The sequence below is a fragment of the Dictyostelium discoideum genome (assembly GCF_000004695.1).
Source record: "Dictyostelium discoideum AX4 chromosome 2 chromosome, whole genome shotgun sequence".
In the NCBI taxonomy this organism is placed as follows: domain Eukaryota; phylum Evosea; class Eumycetozoa; order Dictyosteliales; family Dictyosteliaceae; genus Dictyostelium; species Dictyostelium discoideum.
The window spans coordinates 5,407,306-5,424,805 of NC_007088.5; the positions used below are offsets into that span (position 1 = coordinate 5,407,306).

At 21.1% G+C, this 17,500-nt stretch overlaps 8 protein-coding genes and 1 non-coding gene across 9 annotated transcripts in view; 4 read left to right on the forward strand and 5 right to left on the reverse strand.

Moving 5' to 3' along the window:
* tipD (autophagy protein 16) overlaps window positions 1-713 on the forward strand; it is a gene marked incomplete at both ends in the record, with an annotated part of 1,916 nt that extends 1,203 nt beyond the window's left edge. The window contains one exon of the mRNA XM_638581.1: window positions 1-713. This exon is cut by the window's left edge and continues 472 nt beyond it. Coding sequence (XP_643673.1) covers window positions 1-713 — 713 coding nt within the window.
* Window positions 714-2,669: 1,956 nt separating this feature from the next.
* On the forward strand, window positions 2,670-4,303 carry DDB_G0275353 (hypothetical protein; the record flags this gene model as incomplete). Its single annotated transcript, XM_638582.2, has 2 exons — window positions 2,670-3,543; window positions 3,735-4,303. 2 exons carry the CDS (start codon window positions 2,670-2,672, stop codon window positions 4,301-4,303), a joined length of 1,443 nt encoding a protein of 480 aa, XP_643674.2.
* Window positions 4,304-4,711: 408 nt separating this feature from the next.
* ap3s1 (sigma adaptin) lies at window positions 4,712-5,573 on the reverse strand (the record flags this gene model as incomplete). The annotated part of the gene is made up of 3 exons (XM_638583.1): window positions 4,712-4,923; window positions 5,199-5,433; window positions 5,505-5,573. The coding sequence occupies 3 exons, from the start codon at window positions 5,571-5,573 to the stop codon at window positions 4,712-4,714; spliced, it is 516 nt and encodes a 171-aa protein (XP_643675.1).
* Window positions 5,574-6,095: 522 nt separating this feature from the next.
* On the forward strand, window positions 6,096-8,511 carry pccA (propionyl-CoA carboxylase; the record flags this gene model as incomplete). The annotated part of the gene is made up of 2 exons (XM_638584.1): window positions 6,096-6,185; window positions 6,457-8,511. 2 exons carry the CDS (start codon window positions 6,096-6,098, stop codon window positions 8,509-8,511), a joined length of 2,145 nt encoding a protein of 714 aa, XP_643676.1.
* A 961-nt stretch (window positions 8,512-9,472) lies between these two features.
* On the reverse strand, window positions 9,473-9,545 carry tRNA-Met-CAU-7. Its single transcript has one exon. It is a non-coding gene; the product is annotated as a tRNA-Met (tRNA).
* Window positions 9,546-10,389: 844 nt separating this feature from the next.
* On the reverse strand, window positions 10,390-10,665 carry DDB_G0275357 (hypothetical protein; the record flags this gene model as incomplete). Its single annotated transcript, XM_638585.1, has 1 exon — window positions 10,390-10,665. The coding sequence occupies one exon, from the start codon at window positions 10,663-10,665 to the stop codon at window positions 10,390-10,392; it is 276 nt and encodes a 91-aa protein (XP_643677.1).
* A 2,655-nt stretch (window positions 10,666-13,320) lies between these two features.
* txnl4a (thioredoxin-like U5 small nuclear ribonucleoprotein) lies at window positions 13,321-14,144 on the reverse strand (the record flags this gene model as incomplete). The annotated part of the gene is given in 3 exon segments (XM_638586.4): window positions 13,321-13,442; window positions 13,553-13,676; window positions 13,964-14,144. Coding segments are annotated over 3 exon segments (427 nt in total), but the record flags the coding sequence as incomplete, so codon positions are not given.
* A 395-nt stretch (window positions 14,145-14,539) lies between these two features.
* Window positions 14,540-17,045, forward strand: DDB_G0275409 (RNA-binding region RNP-1 domain-containing protein; the record flags this gene model as incomplete). Its single annotated transcript, XM_001134599.1, has 3 exons — window positions 14,540-15,174; window positions 15,368-15,581; window positions 15,681-17,045. The coding sequence occupies 3 exons, from the start codon at window positions 14,540-14,542 to the stop codon at window positions 17,043-17,045; spliced, it is 2,214 nt and encodes a 737-aa protein (XP_001134599.1).
* A 215-nt stretch (window positions 17,046-17,260) lies between these two features.
* DDB_G0275359 (hypothetical protein) overlaps window positions 17,261-17,500 on the reverse strand; it is a gene marked incomplete at both ends in the record, with an annotated part of 1,389 nt that continues 1,149 nt past the window's right edge. Inside the window, one exon of the mRNA XM_638588.1 lies at window positions 17,261-17,500. This exon is cut by the window's right edge and continues 1,149 nt beyond it. Coding sequence (XP_643680.1) covers window positions 17,261-17,500 — 240 coding nt within the window.

Genomic DNA, 17,500 nt, shown 5'->3' on the forward strand with positions numbered 1-17,500 from the left:
CAAATGATGAATCGATATTGGGCACGAGTAATGATAATTCAGCACGTCTTTGGAATACGGAATTGGGTCGTTCAAGACACACATTGACTGGCCATATTGGTAAGGTGTATACGGGTAAATTCATAAACTCGAATCGTGTGGTCACGGGCAGTCATGATCGTACTATCAAATTGTGGGATCTTCAAAAGGGTTATTGTACACGTACCATCTTTTGTTTCTCAAGTTGTAATGATTTGGTGATCCTAGGTGGTAGTGGCACTCATTTAGCTAGTGGTCATGTCGATCATAGTGTCAGATTTTGGGATTCAAACGCTGGTGAACCAACTCAAGTACTCTCATCGATTCACGAGGGTCAAATCACTTCAATCACAAATTCACCCACAAATACCAATCAAATCCTTACAAACTCTCGTGATCATACCCTAAAGATCATCGATATACGTACCTTTGATACAATTAGAACCTTTAAGGATCCAGAATATCGTAATGGTCTAAATTGGACTAAAGCTTCTTGGTCTCCAGATGGTCGTTATATTGCATCAGGTTCAATCGATGGTTCAATTTGTATTTGGGATGCTACAAATGGTAAAACCGTTAAAGTTTTAACAAAAGTTCATAATAATGGTTCTTCAGTTTGTTGTTGTTCTTGGTCACCATTAGCAAATATTTTTATATCTGCTGATAAAGATAAAAATATAATTCAATGGGAATAAAATTTTACAAAGTTTTATAAATAAATAAATAAAAAATAAAAAAAAAAAATATATATATTATTTCTCCCACAAGAATAAACTATTTATTATTATTTTTTTTTTTTTTTTTTTAAAAAAAAATCTAAATAAAATCTTTAACTATTTTTAAATTATTACCAAATATATTATTTGCTTTTTTTTAAAAAAAAAAAAAAAAAAAATCAAAAAAAAGATACAATTAAAAAGATATCTTTTTAATAAAAAATCTTAAAGTTAATCTATTAATTATATTAAAAAAGTTAATGTTATTTATTTATAATTTTATAATTTTTTAATTTTATTTTTTTTTTTTTTTATTTTTTTTTTTTTTCATTGTTTGATTAATAATATTTATTTTTTTTTTAAAAAAAAAAAAAAAAGATTGTTAATGATTATCTTATTGATTATTTGGGTGGTTGATTTCAAGCCTATTCAAAGTGTTTAAATTTTAATATTAAAATATTTTTATTAATTTTTTTATATTTTTTTTATTTTTCTTTGGAGTGTTTTTAGATTATGTCACTTTTAACTATTTTTGGGTAATCAAAAATAAAAAAATAATAAAAAGTGAGGCCAATTGAAAATATATAAAAATGGTAAGGGATTTTGTTTTATTATTTGTTATTAAATTTCAGAAACTTGTAAATAATAAATTTTTTAAAAAAATTCCCTTTTTCAATATTCTCTTTTAGTGGGCCAGGGGCTTTTTTTTTTTTTTTTTATCTCAAATAATATTATTTAAAAAAAATAAAAAACTGACATCGACAGTTTGTTTTTCAAAAACTGAATAATTTTTTAATTTCTTTTTTTTTTTATTTTCTTTTTTTTTTTTTCTTTTTTTTTTTTAATTTTTACTTTTTATTCTTTTTTTTTTTTTTTTTTTTTAACTTACCAATAATATTTAATAAATAATAAATATTAAAAAAAAAAAAAAATCAGAACGAGTGTTATAAATAAAAAAAAAAGGTAAAAAATAAAAACTAATCAAATAATTGGAACAAAAAAAATAATTGGAAAAAAAAACCACGTTGCGTGCACACCACTCGCATTCTGAAGAATAATTTATTTTAAGAAAATAAATATCTAAATTTTTTCTTTTTTTTTTGTTTTTTTTAATTTTTCGTGTCCCCAGGTTTCACCAAAAATAAGACACTTTTTTTTGGTTTTTTTTTTTTTTTTTTTAGTAAAAATTTCATAAGAATTTTTTTTTTTTAAATTAATATAATAATTTCATCATTTTAAAAACAGTTTGAATAAAATAAAAATAATAATACCAAAATCAACGTTTAAACAAATATAGATTGGAAAATAATTTTTAGTAAAAATTTTTAAATAAAAACAAAACAAAATTAAAAATAAAATAAAAATAATAAAGAAGTGTGAGTGTGTTTCCTTTTATATATTTTTTTTTTTTGTGTTTTGTTTTTTATCTTAATTTTTATTTTTATTTTTATTTTTATTTAATTTGTTTTTTTTGTTTTGTTTTTTTTTTTTATTTTTTTTATATTTTTTAATACAACAAAATAATTTTTTAAAATTTCAACAACTTTACTAACACTTTCAACACCCACACATAATATTAACAATAACAAAATATAGAATATAGAATATCGCTGTATATACAAATACAACACAAGCATCTATATATATATATATATAAAATAAATTCATTTTGAAGTTTTGTAACAATAGTATAAAACAGATAAACAGATAAATAGATAATCTTTTTTTTTTTTCCTTAAAATTTTTTTTTTTTTAAAATTATAATAATTACACTTATAAAAAATAAAAAAAAAAAAAAAATCAACTTTAAAGAAAAAAAAAAAAAAAAAAAAAAAAAAAAAAAAAATCTATACATTAAAAAAAAAAAAGAAACTTTATAGAAAAAAAAAAAATATATAATAAAAAAAAAAAAACTTGTTTAAACGATCATTAGTAATGACAAATTTATCAACATCATCAAATGATAATATTTACCAAGAAGAACATCAAATAATAAATACATCAACCGATGAATTAAGTTCATCACCAAGTAAAGAAACAAATAATAATTTAATATCACCACCATTTAATAGTAAATTCTTTAAGAGTATAAATGAAAATACAAATCAAACACCAAAATTCACTCATTTAGAAAATAAAAGTGATACCACACCTAATAATAATAATAATAGCGCTAGTAAAAATAAAAATAAAAGAAATTCATATAATAGTTATAAATCATTTGAAGATGAAGATTTATTTAGAGAAGGTGGTCAATCAATTAATGGCGCGAGTGATGGTAGTTCAAGCCCACCAATTAAAATAAAATTACAAGATACACATTATGAATTAATTCAAAATGGTAATCAATCAATTAATGAAAATAATAATGGCGGTGGTAATGGTAATGGTAATAGTGTTCCAAAATTCTTAAATTTTGAAGAGATTGTAAATAACGAAAATAATAATATCATAAAAAATAGTTTAAAAGGAAGTGGTGGTGGTGGTATTGGTCGTATGGGATTATTATCAACTTCATCAAGTTCATTTGTAGAAAAGGTTACAGCAAAAGAAAGATTCCGATATTTTATAAACTTTGTAATACATCAAATTAAAACCAGTACTTGGTTAACTTGGGTGAAATTATTTGTTTTAGTATGTATTATAACTTTATTTATGTTGGCAATTTTCAAATTTAAAATTCAAAGTCATTTATCTGCTCTTCAAGAATTTGTTGGTAAATTTGGTATTGTTTTAGGAGGTTTACTTTATGTTGGTATATTTATGTTATTAATTATATTTTTAATACCAGTTACAATTCCAACAATTAGTATGTATAAAAAAAAAAAAAAAATAATAATAATAATAATAATAATAATAATAATAATAATAATAATAATAATAATAATAATAATAATAATAATAATAATAATAATAATAATAATAATAATGTTTTTTTATTAACATATATATATATATAAATATATTAATATATATTTTTTTTATTTTTTAAAAAAATAGTTGGTGGTATGACCTTTGGAATAGGATTTGGTATATTATTTGTATGGACTGCATCAATTTTAGGTGGAGTAGTAGCATTTTTCTTGGGTAGATATGTACTTAGAAAAAGAATTTCAAAAAGAATTGAAAAGAATAGAAAATTGGTAGCAGTTGATCAAGCGATTGGACAAGAAGGTTGGAAGATTGTATTATTACTTAGATTAACACCAATTGTGCCAGAGAGTATTCTAAATTATACATTATCAGTGACCAAAGTAAACTTTTGGCATTATTTAATTTGCAGTGGCATTGGTATGATACCAGGTTGTTCATTCTTTGTATATGTTGGTTCATCTCTTAGAACGTTATCAGATGTTGGTAATGGAGAATCTCCAATGGAAAAAGGAAAAATTATAATGTATGTTATATCTGGTGTACTAATGGTTGTTTCAATCACTTTTATCACTATCATTGTAAAAAGAGCTGTAAATAAAAAATTAGAAGCCGATGATCAAAAAGGTTTATTAGATGAAGAAGAACGATTAATGAATGAACAAGATGATTTAATAAGTGGTAATGATTATTTATAAAATCAAAAAAAAAAAAAAAAAAAAAAAAAAAAAAGAAGTCTTGAACCAAAAAAAAAAAAAAAAATAAAAAAAAAAATAAAAATAAAAATAAAAAAATGATATAGTTATTTATTTAATATAATATCATAAAGTACATATATAAATAAAAAAAAAAAATAAAAAAAAAAGTATTCAAAATATAAAATCTTATATTTATTAAAAAAAAAAAAAAAAAAAATTATTATTTATTTATTATTTACTTTTAATAATTTCATTTATTATTTCCATTTATTATTTATATTAGTTATTATTATTTACAAAGAGTGAGAATCTTATTACTACTATTATTTAATTTTTATTTTTTTTTTCTTTCTTAATTTTTTATATGATTGGCATTATTTTATTTTTAGTATTTTTTTTTTTAAAAAATTATTTATTTGGTTTAATAGTTTGCATTACACCAGCTAAACCAGAGAGTAAAGGATTTTCAGCTTTTTCTAATTTATTTTGAATTTCATAATTTGAAAATATAATAGTTGGATTGGTCTCTAATACCAAACCACCCATTACCATTTCATCTAAAATATAGTGTACTTTATCAATGTGAAAAATGAGATCTAATTCACAAACATTTTCAAAACCTATTAATATTTATAAAAATTTCATAATAATAATAATAATAATAATATTTTTGATTAAATTGATTTGTAAAAATTATATTGAATTGTTAATTGAATTGAATTATAATTGAATTGCAATTGCAATTGGATTGTAATTGAATTGATTTAATTTAATTTAATTTAATTTTAAAATGAAATTAATATGTATGTATGTATGTAAGTATATGAGGGGGGGGGGGGGGGGGTATTAAAATTTTAATAATAATAATAATAATAATAAATAAATAAATAATTACATTTATCTAAAGATTCAACAAAAGTTTGGATTAAATCAATTATTGATAATTCACTTTCAGATGAATCAACGCAAAATATAAAAAATAATGTAGCATAATGACGATAAATGATTTTTGTATCTTTATCAAATATATTTGAATTATTACCAATTTCTAAAAAATTACATGATCTTTCTGTTCTCTTTGATACTAATAAAAATAATTCTCTAATAATTTGTTGTTGTTTTTCTTCACTCTATTAAATATTGGTTTTTTTAGTATATATATATCTGACAATTTATGAGAAAATAAAAAAATAACACTTACATAATGTTCATAAAATTTAATTAATCTTGGTTTACCATGATTATTTATAATTAATATAGACTTGATCATTATAAATTATTTTTTTTATTTATTTTTAATAGTGCGTCGAATATGTGGTTTGACAATTTTTAAAATAAAAAAAAAAAAAATCCAAAACAAAAAATTTTTTTTTTTATTTTTTTATTTTATTTTTTTTTTTTTTATTTTTTTTTTGCGATTAATTTGGCGTGGTCATTGGTAGTATTGAAGTGTTTTTATGTTGACAAAAGAAAAAAAATAAAAATAAAAATAAAAATAGAAATATAATTTTAAAAGTAATAATAAATAAATAAATAAATAATCTGTTTAATCTTTATTTTCAAAAAAAAAAAAAAATTTATATTTTATTGACTTTGAAAATCAAAATTTTTTATATTTTATTGACTTTGGAAATCAAATTTTTTTTTTTTTTTTTTTTTATTTTTTTTACATTTTATTTTTTTTTTTTATTTTTTTTTTTTCACTTTTTTTTTTAAATTTTTTAAATTTCATTTTAACAATTTTATCATCATTTTTTTTTTTTTTTAATATTGATAAATAAATACAAAAAAAATGAACAGATTATTTAAAGTTCAATCTGTAATTTCAAAACCAGTTGGATGGTCAAGCATTAGAAGTTTTCACTCATCTAGTGCAAACTATGTAGGTTTTTATTATTAATTATTATTATTATTATTATCATTATTATTTCATCAATTGGTTGTCAGTATTGATGATCAGCTGAAAAAAAAAAAAAAAAAAAAAAAAAAAAAAATAAAATAAAATAAAATAAAAAAAAAAAAATTATAAAATAAATTAATAAATTAATTTAAAATAATTATAATTATAATTAATAAATAATAATTTATACAAATAATAATAATTTTTATTTATTTTTTTTTTTTTTTATTATTATTATTATTTATAATTATAGATGTTTGAAAAGATTTTAATTGCAAATAGAGGTGAAATTGCATGTAGAGTTATGGAAACATGTAAAAAGATGGGTATTAAAACAGTAGCAATTCATAGTGATGTTGATAAGAATGCTAAACATGTAAATATGGCAGATGAAGCAATTTGTGTTGGACCAGCACCAACATCAGAATCATATTTGAATATTGATGCAATTGTAGAGGCAATTAAGATGACAGGTGCACAAGCAGTACATCCAGGTTATGGATTTTTATCAGAGAATTCAAGATTTGTAAAAGAGTTGGAGAATATTGGTGTAACATTCATTGGACCAGGATCATATGCTATGCATGCATTAGGAGATAAGATCGAATCAAAACGTATTGCCAAAGAGGCAGGTGTTAGTGTTGTACCAGGTTACATTGGAGAAGTCGATGGTATGGATCATGTTATAAAGATTGCCAACGAGATTGGTTATCCAGTTATGGTTAAAGCATCAGCAGGTGGTGGTGGTAAAGGTATGAGAGTTTGTAGAAATGATGAGGACGTTAAAATTGGTTTCCGTCTCTCAAAACAAGAGGCAAAATCTTCATTTGGTGATGATAGAATGTTGATTGAGAAATACATTGAACACGGAAGACACATTGAGATTCAAGTACTCTCTGATGGTGAAAATGCACTTTATTTCCCAGAACGTGATTGTTCAATTCAACGTCGTAATCAAAAGGTTATCGAAGAGGCACCATCACCATTCATGGATGAAGAGACACGTACTAAAATGGGTAAAGAAGCTGCCGCCCTCTGCAAAGCCGTAGGTTACAAAAGTGCAGGTACCGTAGAGTTTTTGGTTGATCATGACAAGAGTTTCTACTTTTTAGAGATGAATACTCGTCTTCAAGTCGAACATCCAATCACTGAGGAAATCACTAAACAAGATCTCGTCGAACATATGATTCGTATTGCCTATGGTGAGAAATTAAAGATTAAACAATCTGATATTAAAATTCACGGTTGGGCAATGGAAAGTCGTGTCTATGCCGAGGATCCATATCGTAATTTCCTTCCATCAATTGGTCGTGTTAAGAAATACATTCGTCCAAGTGGTCCAGGTATTCGTATCGATGGTGGTATCTTTGAAGGCGCTGAAATCTCAACTTACTATGATCCACTCATTAGTAAACTCATTACCTATGGTGAGAACAGAAAGAATGTTATCACCAAAATGAAGAGAGCTCTCGATGAATACTACATCAAAGGTGTCAATCATAATGTCGCCTTCCTTCGTGATGTCATGGAGAATAAGGATTTCGTCGATGGTAATGTCACTACCGATTTCATTCCAAAGGAGTATCCAGAAGGTTTCCAAGGTTATAAATTCTCTCCAAAACAAATCGAACAACTCTCAATTTGTGCAGTTTTCTTACGTTTTGTTGAACAACACAAAAATTTGACAAACTCTTCAAATACAAATCGTACCTCTTCCATTTCACCAGATATTCTTTACATTGCCAAGGTTGAAAATGTTCGTCACTCCATTCATTTCTATCCACTCGATAATTCTGAAACTGACGCCGCTGCCAATGGTGCCAATGGTGATGATTCCTCAAGATTCATGGTTCAATTCATCGATCAAGAGAAAGATGGTCAAGTCATTAAGGAATTTGAATTAAATTTAGTCGATGCAACTCCACAATTTATCAAATTAAACATTGGTGGTATCTCTCATCGTTTCCAAATTCACGATAAAACTTCCACATCCTACACCCTTCAATTCCATGGTTCAAAGATTCCAGTCACCGTTTTATCTCCAGAAGAAGATTTACTCTGCCAATACATGCCAGTTAAAAAAACTGTTGACTCTTCAAACTCTTTAATCTCACCAATGCCTGGTACTATCCTCTCTTTGGCCGTTAATGTAGGTGATAAAGTTGTCCTTGGTCAAGAACTTTGTATCGTTGAAGCAATGAAAATGCAAAATGTTCTCAGAGCTCCAAAAGATTGTGAAATTAAATCAATCAATGTTAAACCTGGTCAAGTCGTTTCTGTTGATGAAGTTTTAATTGATTTTAAATAAAAATAAAAATAAAATAAAAATAAAAATAAAATAAAATAAAAAAATAAAATAAAAAAAATATTTAATTAAAAAATTATAAAAGAAATCTTTAATAATAATTTTTTTATTATACTTTAATAAACTATTATTTGGTATTATAAAAAAATGTTATATATTTTTATTAACATTAGTTAATCATTGTTTAGTTTATATTTTATTTATCAGGCAATTCAATTATTATTTTTAATTTTAAAATACAGTTTTGTTATAATTAATATTTTTATTTTATTTTTTTTTTTTATAAATATCCAGTTATAATTAAAATATCCAATTTTGATTTAAATTTTAAAATTTTTTGGAAGTGGGAGCTATGTTTGGACTGGGACAAAATAAACTTTTCTTTTTAATTTTATTAGGATAAATTTAAGAGATTTTCAGATTAAATCACATTATATAAACAACCAACAAATTAATAAGACACCGGCTTCAACAACAACAACTCCATAGGTTAAGAAAAAGGAAGGTGAAATTGAACAATGAGCTACCGGGGCTCATTTAGAGACCATTTTTTTTGCATTTATTTTTTTATTTTTTATTTTATTCTCAATTATACAAATTAAGATGGCTGATAATTAAAACCAAAACATCCTGTTTTTTAATATGATGGAGTTTAAAATTAAATAAATTACATATATCAAATATAAAATTGTAATTAATTATATGAGTTGTCAAATGAGATTGTTTGGGGCACTGGTTTTGGGTTAAAAAAATTTTGCAAATTAACTTATTATAATTGTTTGATTGGATCATTTGAAAGTTAGTTTTATATTTTGCTTTTTTTATTTATTCCAAAATAGATATTCTGTACCATTTACTAAGTAGAGTAGAGCATGAGAGTTTTTCTTCTCCATTTTAAACGTTCTTGGAGCAATTATTGAAAATAGGAAGTTCTTAAAATGGTGCGTGTGCTTTTAAAAAAAAATGTCAAGTCAGAGGATCGAACTCTGGACCTTAGGATTATGAGACCTACGCTCTACCAACTGAGCCAACCTGACATGTTAATGTTTTTTTGTTTTTTTTGTTTTTTTTTGATCGCCCCACAATTTTTCATTAAATAACAACAAAAATTTTTTTTAATTAAAATGAAAAAAATAATAAACATTTAATAATTAAACTATTAATTTAACTACACATTAAAAAAACATTAAATAATAAAATTGATAGGACTTCACTCAAAAATACAAAAATTTGAAAGGGAACATTCACTCAGCCATTACCATAACAGAATACCTAATCCTTAAATAATTTAATTTTACCAAAACTGACTCTAAATATAATGGTTTCTTTTCTTTTTCTTTTATTTGATTTTTAAAATTAAATAATCCTGATATTAAAAAAAAAAAAACAAAAAAAAAAAAACAAAAAACCTTTTTTTAAATTTAATATAATATCTACAATGAATTTATTTTGAAAGTTTTTTTTTTTATACAAAGAAAAAGAGTTTTTTAAAAAAAAAAAAGTTATGAGCACTTCTTTAGTTGATTTTTTTTTTTTTTCCTCTTTTTTTTTTTTTCTTGGTTTTTTTTTTTTTTTTTTACTGATAGGATTGGTATATTCTTTAATTATTTGTGTATTATAATAATGATTTCCATATTGTTAAATCGATATATTTTTCTTATAATTTATAAGGAAAAGTAATAATGTCATTATTATTAATTATCTTATCATTATATTTTTTTTTTTTTTTTTTTTTTTTTTTTTTTTTTTTTTATACAAAGAAAAAGGTTTTTACAATTATTATTTTTGTTATTATTATTATTATTATTATTATTATTATTATTATTATTATTATTATTATTATTATTATTATTATTATTATTATTATTATTATTATTATTATTAAAGATCGTCAATTACGAATATTAATTGGTCGTCTTGGTCATAGGTTGGACGATGGCCATATTTGAAATCATCCTCATCTTTAAGAGAAGAAGTTCTAGTAATGGTATGAGATTCTAATGGGAAAGAGTCATCGAAATGGCTCAAGACATGTTTTCTTGGTGGCGATCTATGTTGATTATTTTGTTGGTTATTTTGTTGACCAGGATTAAAAACTCCATGTGTATTTAAATTTTTTGACTGAATTTGAAAGTTGTAATTTAAAAGAAATGCCATTTTTTTTTTTTTTATATATATATATTTATTTTCTTTTAAAATTAAAAAAAAAAAAAATTATAAATTGATTAATCACAAGTTTTTTTTTTTTTTTTTTTGAGATTTTATTTGTAATTATTTTTGTAATTTTTACTATAAATGACAACAATGAATGAAATTGAATTTGAAATTGAATATGAGTATATATGTTATTTTTTTTTTTTTTTTTTTTTTTTTTTTTAATGGTTATTATTTTTGAAATAAATAAATATTTAAATATTTTATAATTCTAACTAAAATATCTTTATTGTTTTAGATTATTTTAATTTTATTTTTAATTTTTATTTTTATTTTTAATTTTTTTATTTTTATTTTTATTTTTATTTTTATTTTTAATTTATATATGTTTTAGTTTAATGTTTTTTTTTGCTCTTAGTCTGAAATTTTTTATTTTTATTTTTTTTTTTGTTTTTTTTTATTCTAACTGATTTTTTTAAAATTTTTATTAAATTTCGTTATGAATCCAAAAATTATCAGAATTAATTTAAATAATGGGATTGATTTATTTTATTTTTGCAGAATGAAGTATTATTTTAAAAAAAAAAAAAAAAAAAAAAAAGAAAAAAAAAAAGGATTTTGATTTATTTTATTATTATTTTTATTTTTTTCCATAAAAATTAAAAAAAAAAAAAAAATAGTTATTAAAACAACAATAGCAGTTTTTAAATGAGATTATTTACAATTAAATTATAGTTATATAAAATAAATAGTGCAGTTAAAATACTTTACTGTATAAATATATTTGTATAAATAAAAAGTTTGTGTAATATTCTGTGTGTGAATTTTTGTGTGTAATGTCTTTATGTGTGGTAGGAGTGTGTGTTTGTGTTTATGTTCTTGAATGATTTATTTATATTTAAAAAGAAAAAAATATTATTTGGTAAATTTCAAAATTTTGATTTTAATTAAATTTTGAAATTGAATTAAAAAATATAAAAAAAAAAAAAAAATAAATAATTATTAAATTTTGTTTTTTTTTAATATTTTTTTTAAATATTTTTTTTTATTTTTTTTTTTATTCAAGTGGTATGCCACCCATGGTAATAACCCCATTCCTCCCAAAAGAAAAAAAAAAAAAAAAAAAAAAAAAAAAAAAAAAATTGAAAATAAAATTTGAAACCAAAACCATTCCCCCTTTGCGTGAGTGTGGGTGTGGTGTTTTTTTTTTTTTTTTTGGTGGATATTCAACATTCCCCAATTTAGGAAATTGAAAAAAAAAAAAAAAAAAACAAGATATTAATCAAATTTTTTTTATTGTGTGGTTATCATGGTTGATATAGGAGCGAAATGTAATTTGTATTTTGTATTTTGTATTTTGTAATTTGTTTTTTTTTTTTTTTTTTTTAATATTACATAAATTTATCATACCAAGTTGGTATGTTGTTATTTTTGTGGTTTATTATAATAATATTATCAACTCCCAAAAAAAAAAAAATTTAATAATAGAATTTTGTGTGTTTTTTTTTTTTTTTTTTTATTAATGGAATTGTTATTATTTTGGGTGCATTGAAAAAAAAAAAAAAAGAAAAAAAAAACAAATCAAGAAAAAACAAATATTGATTATTTACCAATAATACACATTTATCTATTTTCTAAATTTATATAATTTATACCACACAAAATGATGATTTTTTTTTTTTAATTTTTTTTTTTATGATTATTATAAAAATATTAATTACCTTTTTTTTTTTTATCTACACAAAGCGACAATCATTAATATTATGACAATAGATTTTACTTTTTATTTTATTATTTGTATTTAATTATAAATATATAGATATATATTTATTGTATTTTCTAATCTTTAATTTTTTTTTTTTTTTTTTTTAGTAATGTTAATTTTACTAATGAAGGTTTAATATATAAAAAAAAAAAAAAAAAAAAAAAATAATAATTTATATTGAAATTTAAAAAATGGGAAATTTGAAAATTTTTTTCAAATTAAAATTATTTTATTTTATTTTTTATTTTATTTTTTATTTTATTTTATTTTTTTTTTTTTTTATGGTTAACCAAGGGTCCCAATTAAGTTAAAGAACAAGAGAAATCAAATTTGACTTTTGAAAAATTAAAGTGAAAAAAAAATCAAAAAAAAAATCAAAAAAAAAAAAAAAAAAAACTAATTTGGAAAATGTTTTTAAAAAAAAAATTAAATAAAAAATAAATTTAAATGTTTTAAAAAAAAAAAGATATTTTTTAAGTATCTCATTCTATCTCCAAAATAATTTTTTTTCACTTTACAACTTGGCATAAAATCATAGGAATAGAATATATGTTACTACTGGTGATATTAATTACTTCTATGAATTTTTTTTTTTTTTTTTTGGATGAGGGGTTTATTTTAAATATTTTTATATTTTAAAGATTTCAATTTGGAATGATTTGGAATGAAAAAAAAATAAAATAAAAAAAAAATGTGAAAAAGAAAAATAAAAAAATAGATTATAATAATTCCATTTTTAATTAACCCACTCCAGTAAATTTAAATTTAAATTGAATTTGAATTTAAAGCCAATGTTTTTTCATATTTTTTTAATTATTTTTTATTTTTTTTTTTATTTTTTTAATTTTTTTTTTTTGTTTTTTTTTGTTTTTTTTTTTTTTTTTTTTTTTTAAAAATTTATATTGGGGTGAAAAATCTCTTGGGGAATTAACAAGACCTTTTCCTTTTCTAGCACCTTTATAAACAGTCTCAATGATATCAATCATATCTTGTTTATTTGTTAGTGCCCAATTAACTTTTTTTTTAAATTTTTTTTTTTTTTTTTTTTTTTTAATAATATAAAATAAAAAGTTAGTTACCAATTTTTTTTTTTTTTTTTTGGTTTTTTGGTTTTTTGGTACTTACTTTTATTATTATTACCAGTACCTAAATCGACCATAATATGTTTATTTCTATAAAAAAACATAGTTGGGCAATCGTCATATAACTCATACATTGAATTTAAATCTGGGACTTCTGTAATATCAACCTAAAAGTTTTTTTTTTTTTTTAAAAAAAATATTTTATTTTTTTTTTTTTAAAAATTATTATTAAAGTTTTAATTAAAGTTAGAAAGTCAGTTAAAAATTATAAAAATAATTAAAAACAAATGAAAAAAATTCACACAGAATACACACCATTCCCATGATAAAGTTTATTTTATTTTTATTATTATTTTTTAATTTATTTTATTTTAATTCATAAAATTTTTATACATATAATTCAAAAATCATTTTTGAAAATTCTAAAATTAAAAGGTGAAATAATTATACTTACCACATAAATTACAGCCATATTTTTAACTTTCTCTGCAATTGATGCTAAAATATCATCTTGTTTCATACATTCCGGATTATAATCATGGCCAAAACGTATAACTACAACTCTATCTTCTTCAGTGGACAATTGCTTGATCAATAGCCCACCCATTTGGAAGATGTGTTAATAAATATGACAAAATAATAATAATAATAATAATAATAATATTAAAAAAAAAGAGGTTTAGTTTAAGTTGGTTGTTTATAAAAATAAAAAAATAAAAAATAAAAAATTAAAAAAATGAAAAAAAAAAAAAAAAAAAAATTAAAAACTTTTTTTATTTTATTTTTATTTTTTTTTTTTTTTTTTTTTTTTAATTTTTTTTTTTAAGATTTAATTACAATAAAAATAAATTTTTTTTTTTTTTTTTTTTATTGTCTTTTAATTTTTTTTTTTTTTTTTTTAAAATCCATTGTGTTAAAAACTTTATTTATTTTTTTTTTTTTAAAAAAAAAAAAATAACTATACAAAATAATCAAGTTGATAATAAATAAAATAAAAACTATAACCAAATAAAATAAAAAACATAAAAAAATGGGTTCTAAAAATGGAACAACTGAAGTTGAAGATAATCAACAAAATGATAATCAAAATAAATTAAAAAACAATGAAAACGATAATAGTAACAACAACAATAATAATAATAGACCAGATGATGCAGATAACAATAATAGATCATCACCATTTTCAAAGTATGATGAAATTGAAAATAATAGTAATAATAACAACAAAAATGATAAAGACAATGACAACAACAACAATTCAAAGTTTGATGATGATAACAACAACAATAATAAAAATAATAACAATATTAATAAAAATAATAAAAGAAGTAATAGTAATAGTAGAAGTAGAAGTGAAAGTAGAAGTAGAAGTAGAAGTAATTTGAGTGATAAAAGTAGTGGCAATAGTAGTGGTAGTGGTAGTCTTTCAAGTGGTAGTGATACTAAAGAAACCATTTTTGTAGGAAATTTACCAAGAGATACTATTGTAAAAGATATTGAAAATCTATTCAAAAACTATGTAAAATCAATTGAAAAAGTTGATATAAAGAATGGTTATGCTTTCGTTATAGTCTCTACAAATGATCCCGATATAGTTGTAAAAGAATTACATAGAAAAGAATTCCTAAATAAGAGTTTAACTGTTCAAATTGCAAAAAGTGAAAGGTAATTATCATTTTGAATAGATTATCAAACATTTTAATAATAATTCTGTTTATTTATTAATAATAATAATAATAATAATAATAATAATAATAATAATAATAATAATAATAATAATAATAATAATAATAATAATAATAATAATAATAATAATAATAATAATAATAATAATAATAATAATAATAATTTTTAATAGTAAAAAGAAAGAAGAATCAGAAGAAGTTAAACCAAGTCGTGCTATATTCATTGTAAATTATAATGTTTCAAAAACTACAACTAATGATATTGCCGATTGGTGTTCACCTTATGGTAATGTAAATAGAGTACAGATGGTTAAAAATTTTTGTTTTGTTGAATTTGAAACTATTGATCAAGCTTCTAAAGCATTAAAAGCTTTAGATTTAAAATCTGTATGTAAAAAAAAAAAAAAAAAAAAATTGGTTTCTTCCCAAAAATATATATATATATTAATTACTTTATTTTTATTTTTAAATTAAATTATAAATTAGTTTGATGGGCATTCATTGACAGTTGAATATGTAAATGGGTCAATTGATAGGGATAACTACCAAAGAGATAGATATGGTAGCAATCATTTCAATCATAATCTTTATCATAATCATCATTTCAATTATCATCATCATTCCCATCAACAATACAGAGATAACTATAATAATCACCGTCATCCCCATCACCACAATCATCAACCACATCACCATAATAATCACTATCATAACCAAAGAGATCACCAAAGAGATCACTACCATCATCATCGAGACAATCAAAGAGATACCCAAAGAGATCATAGAGATACCCAAAGAGATACTCAAAGAGATACTCAAAGAGATACTCAAAGAGATAGTCAAAGAGATAGTCAAAGAGATAGTCAAAGAGATAGTCAAAGAGACAGTCAAAGAGATAGTCAAAGAGACAGTCAAAGAGATAATCAAAGGGATTCTTATAATTCCAACAATGGTAATAATTTAAACAGCAATAATAACGTCAACAATCATAATTTAAATGACACCAATGGCAATAATACTGATAATGGTGTCAATTATTCTCAACAAAGAGATCGTAGTAGATCACGTAGTATTGAAAGATTTAGAGATGGAAGAAATAATAGAAATAATTTTAGAAATAATAACAACAATAATTACCAAAATAATAATAACTATAATAGAAATAATATTAATAATAGTAATAATAACCGTGACTATAATAACTCTGACAGAAATAGAGAATTTTATAATGGAAATGATAATGATAGAAATAATGGTGATAGATATAGTAACAATAATCGTCACAATATTAATTTCAATAAAAGAAATAATAACGATAGAAATTACAATAATAATAATAATAGATTTAATAATAATAATAATAACAATAATAACAGTAGTAATAATGGAAGAGATGTAGACTTTAATGGCATAAATAATAATAATAATAATAATAATTATAGAGATGATAATAATTTTAATAACAATGAAGAATTTGAAAATAATCGAAGAACTTATAATAATGATAAAAAAAGAAGCAGATCTCACAGTAGAGGAAGAAGTAGAAGTAGATCACACAGTGGTGATAGAAGAAATAATAATTATAATAACAATAATACAAATAATAATAATAATAATAATAATAATAATAATAATAATAATAATAATAATAATAATAATAATAATAATATTAATAATAGTAATCATTTTAATAATGGGTACCAAAATAAAACCAACAGTAATAATAATAATTATCCTAATAATAATAATAATAATAATGACAGTAATAATAAACAAAGCCCAAGTCCACCAAGAAAAAGAAATTTCAATAACATTGGTAATAATAACAAGAATTTTAACAACAAAAATTAAACTAGTAACAAATAAAAAAGAAAGAATAAATAGTTTAAAATTTCGTTTCTTATTTTTTTTTTTTTTTTTTTTTTTCTATTTTTATTTTATTTAAATTTTATATCACAGATTTGTAAATTTTTAAATCTTTAGATTTATATAAATATTTTTTTTTTTTTTTTTATTAAAACATAATTTATTTATTTATTATTTATTATTTATTATTATTTTTTTTTTTAAAGTTTAGCAGCATTTGGTTTTGAAGATAAGAATCTACCGAGAACAAAAGCACCAGCACGAGCACCTTCAGATAAAGCGATAGCACCAGAAATCATCATTTCAATGGTTGGATCTACAGAACCTTTTGGAAGAGCTTTGAAGGTATTGATAGTTTTGTTATCGAGGACTTCCCAATTTCTGAGGATATTACCTTCTTGAGTTAAATCCATAGCGATGTGAACGTAGAAACCAGCACT